This window comes from Trichosurus vulpecula, chromosome 3 (genome assembly GCF_011100635.1).
Source record: "Trichosurus vulpecula isolate mTriVul1 chromosome 3, mTriVul1.pri, whole genome shotgun sequence".
Taxonomy (NCBI): domain Eukaryota; kingdom Metazoa; phylum Chordata; class Mammalia; order Diprotodontia; family Phalangeridae; genus Trichosurus; species Trichosurus vulpecula.
This window is the reverse complement of record NC_050575.1, coordinates 298587658-298589756: the sequence shown is the minus strand read 5'-3', so window position 1 is coordinate 298589756 and position 2099 is coordinate 298587658. Positions and strand designations below refer to the sequence as shown.

Sequence of the window (2099 nt, the reverse complement as noted above, 5' to 3'; positions counted from 1 at the left end):
AAGAATAATTTACCCAACAAAACTGAGTATAATCTTTCAAGGGACAAAAATTGATATTTAATGAAATAGAGAACTTTCAAGCATTCCTGATAAAAAGACCAGAGCTGAACAGAAAATTTGACTTTCAAATATGACTCAAAAGAATAAAAAAGTTAATCAGGAAAGAAAAATCATAAGGAATTCAATAAGGTTAAACTATTTACATTTCTATTTCATTGAATGTCCATTTTAACCCCAAATAATATTCCTGGGAGTTTTCATTTTGAGATTTCCTTTAGGTGGTGAATGGTGGATTCTTTTCTGAGGATATCAGGGCAATTCTCCTTGAAGATTTCTTGAAATATAGTATCTAGACTCTTTGATTTTGGCTTTCAGGGAATCCAATTGCTAAATTATCTCTCCTCGATATATTTTCCAGGTCAGTTGTTTTTCCAATGAAATGTTTCACTTTTTCTTCTATTTTTTCATTCTTTTGAGTTTGTCTTATTGCTTCTTGATGTTTTATGTTAACTTCCACTTGCCCAATTTGAATTTTAAAAGCATTATTTTCTTCTCTGTAGTTTGGTTACCCCCTTTCATGTGGCCAATTCTATATTTTAAGGAGTTCTTTTCTTTAGTAAATTCCATTCACCAAATTCTGCTTTTTAAAGCATTCCTCTCTTCATTGGATTTTTGTGTCTCTTTTGCCATTTGGTCTATTTTTTTTATGGTATTGTTTTCTTCAGTATTTTTATACCTCCTTTACCAAGCTGTTGACTCTTTTTTTTTTTTTTGAGAGATCCAAGGGTTTTATTTCTTGGCATTCTGTGGTAGTGTACAAAAGCCAGCAGAGGAAGGAAATAAAGGGTTAGGTAACATAATTTACACCTGGCAGCATTTTCTCCATGATAGCTTCTAGATAACATTCTCTTGGAAGGAAGGGCTCTGGGTGTCCTGCACGGCTGGCAGCCTCAGGCCTTCCTGCTGACACTTGACAAACCCTTTCAGATCTTCCAGAAAGTTGATGTACTCCTGGTGCTCTAGGGCAGTGCTGAGCTCGATCAGTTCATCTGCAAACGTGTTGTCCACCCCTTGGTTAGCCAGGAAGTCCATCAAGTGGTCGTAGAGGGCCCAGTCCAGCGAATCTGTGTTGAGTGTGTAGTTTGTATCCTTCCAGTCAGATTCAGTAGCGGGCTGAAAGCTAACTTCCCGGATGGAGAAGATGTCACTCTCATCCTCTTCTTCCTGTCCAACCTCATCCTCTGGAAAGTGGCAGTCCAGCACAAGGGCCTTCTTGGTATCGTCCTTCACAACCTCCACCACAAAGTTCGGGGTTGATGTAAGTTCAGGCTCTTGCTGTCCTTGGGTTTTCTGTCCCTCTGGTGGCTCCTCATCATATGTCGGTGGGATACTGTTGTTAATATTGAATGTGACTGTGATCCTCTCACCAGCTAATCTCCGGACTAACTTGGCTTCTGTCCCTTGCACACCCAGTTCCCAATCCCCAGACATCTTGGGGAGGGATTTGTGTTTCTGGATTTTCCTCTCCTCTTTAATTTCATCTGTCAAGAATTCAGCAAAGGCCTTGTGCCCCTCGGTGTGGAGTCCCCCGCACGTGCACGAGCATAGACCGGGCGCGCTCTGGGGAGGCTGCAGGAGGCAGGGGCACGCGGGCCCCGGCCCGCTGGCGATTCCTCCTCCCAGGAAGCCTCCAAAGGCGCGGGGGGCGGTGGCCACGGCGGGGCGCAGCGTCGGGAGGGCTGTGGGGCGCAGGGCCCGGGCTGCAGGGCGCAGCAGCAGGGGCAGCAGCAACCGGGCCATGACCGAAACACGCGGATGATGGTGGTAGCCACAGCGGACAGCGGAAAGCTGTTGACTCTTTTTTAGTTACTTTCTTGCATTACTATCGTTTCTTTCCCCAATTTTTTCTTTACCTCTCTTATTTGAGTGTTAGCATCCTTTTTGAACTTCTCCAGGAATTCTTTTTGGGACCTGAGATCAATTCACATTTTTCTTTGAGGCTTTAGATGTAGCAGTTTTGCCTTTGTTATCCTCTTTTGGTTTGTATTTTGATCTTCCCTGTTGCCAAAGTAACTTTTTATGGTCAAGATGTTTTTGTT

At 43.4% G+C, this 2099-nt stretch overlaps 1 protein-coding gene across 1 annotated transcript; it reads right to left on the bottom strand.

The window, feature by feature from the left end:
- Positions 1-894: 894 nt before the first annotated feature.
- LOC118842511 (complement component 1 Q subcomponent-binding protein, mitochondrial-like) lies at positions 895-1809 on the bottom strand. Its single transcript, XM_036749991.1, has one exon. The coding sequence runs from the start codon at positions 1798-1800 to the stop codon at positions 895-897; it is 906 nt and encodes a 301-aa protein (XP_036605886.1). The 5' UTR covers positions 1801-1809.
- Positions 1810-2099: the final 290 nt, after the last annotated feature.

Excerpts from the sequence above, each read along its gene's own strand:
- LOC118842511 (XM_036749991.1), bottom strand. The coding sequence starts at position 1,800 with ATGGCCCGGTTGCTGCTGCCCCTGCTGCTGCGCCCTGCAGCCCGGGCC.